This window comes from Galeopterus variegatus, unplaced genomic scaffold, assembly GCF_000696425.1.
Source record: "Galeopterus variegatus unplaced genomic scaffold, G_variegatus-3.0.2 Scaffold2360, whole genome shotgun sequence".
Lineage (NCBI taxonomy): Eukaryota > Metazoa > Chordata > Mammalia > Dermoptera > Cynocephalidae > Galeopterus > Galeopterus variegatus.
Window position 1 is genome coordinate 5,070 of NW_007728471.1, and position 1,482 is coordinate 6,551.

The window sequence follows — 1,482 nt, forward strand, 5'->3', positions numbered from 1 at the left end:
AAAAAAATTGAGGACAGGCACACACGATGGAATCTCAGCAACATTAAAAAAGAGGCTGTGGCTACTTTGAAATGCGTTAAAAGATAAGATGGATTGATGGATGAATAGAGGGACGGACAGATGGACAGAATTTGATAAAGCAAGACAGTAAAATGTTATCGGGAGAATTTGCATGGTGGATTTTTGAGTGCTCATTGGAAAATTCTTATGGTTTTTCTGGATGTTTGAAAATTTTCCTAATAAATGTCAAGAAGAATGGGATTGTGGATCTATGTTCTTTGACATGGAAAGGTGTTCACAAGATAGAGTAAGTTTCAAAACTGTACATTCAGCACAATTCCAGATTTTGTTTAGAAACAGAGAAAAAAGACAGGAAAGATACATAACAAGGTAACAGTGGATATTTCTGGAGGTGGTTGGGTACACTTGACTACAGGCTCTATTTTGTTTTTGCTCTTGACTGAACTGTTTGAAGTTTCTACAATGGTCACAGGATAATTTGAAATAAGGAAAAATGCCCAATAAAAATTTAGTAAAATAATTTATCCCTTTGTCTTTTCCTCCCCCACTCTTAACTCCAGCCTTAATTTTGGGAGAGCTCCTCATTGCTCTGAGCCTTAACTTTCTCATCTAGGCAAAGGGATAGTACTTGCTTCGTTGGAGATGACTGAGCAGGTTACATGAGGTGATGGCTGTGGTACAGCCCAGAGGCTAGGAGGATCAGTTTTGGAGCCAGACATGGATTTGAGAGCTGAGTGCTCTCTCATGGCTGCCCTTTAACCCGGCTGATTGTGCACGGTGTGGGAATCACATGGAATGAGAGGAAGTATTCAGTGCAGAGCAGGCACACTGTAAAGAACAGGTGTATCGATGAACCTGGACTAAACCACCTTGGAAGCTCTGCAATTGTCATACAAAAATTTTACTGAGGGTCCAAAGTCGACCTCTTTCTCTCTTTTTACCTTAATGCATCCCCCTCCTCCCTCAGACCCAGGAGTCTGGGTCCACACAACTCACGTGTTCCAGTCATAGCCTGTGGGTTCTGGGTTGCTGTAGACATCACAGTTCAGGGTGGCCCCACTGAGGCCAAGGTACCAGTTGCCATCGTAGCCGGAGATGGAGACCTCAGGGGGGTCTGGGGAAAATGGACACACAGGCTCAGAGACAGGGAGCCTTCAGAGAGCCCTAAAGAGATGTGTGATTTACATCACAGCAGGAAAAGGCCTCAGTGAGTTTGGAGAACAGTCTGAGATGGACAGGCCTGTAGGAAGTCTGGGGCAGTGGAGTTCCCTCAGGGGCAGAAGCCTGGGAGTCCTCGGTCAGTGGGGGCACAGAGAGAGCTCCCCAGGACCTGTCTTAGAAAAAGGCAGTTTTCCTGGGTGGTCTGGTCCTAGTATGTCTTGGGTGTCCTGTGAGAAAGGGCCTCATGGACACTCGTAACACACAGGAGCATATTCAAGACTCTGACAGGTCTTGCAGAAG

General features: G+C 45.4%; 1 protein-coding gene across 1 annotated transcript in view; it reads right to left on the reverse strand.

The window, feature by feature from the left end:
• Window positions 1-188: 188 nt before the first annotated feature.
• PVR (poliovirus receptor) overlaps window positions 189-1,482 on the reverse strand; it is a 9,360-nt gene continuing 8,066 nt past the window's right edge. The window contains exon 4 of the mRNA XM_008581458.1: window positions 189-1,135. Coding sequence (XP_008579680.1) covers window positions 1,014-1,135 — 122 coding nt within the window. The 3' untranslated portion in view covers window positions 189-1,013. The remainder of the gene's footprint in view (window positions 1,136-1,482) is intronic.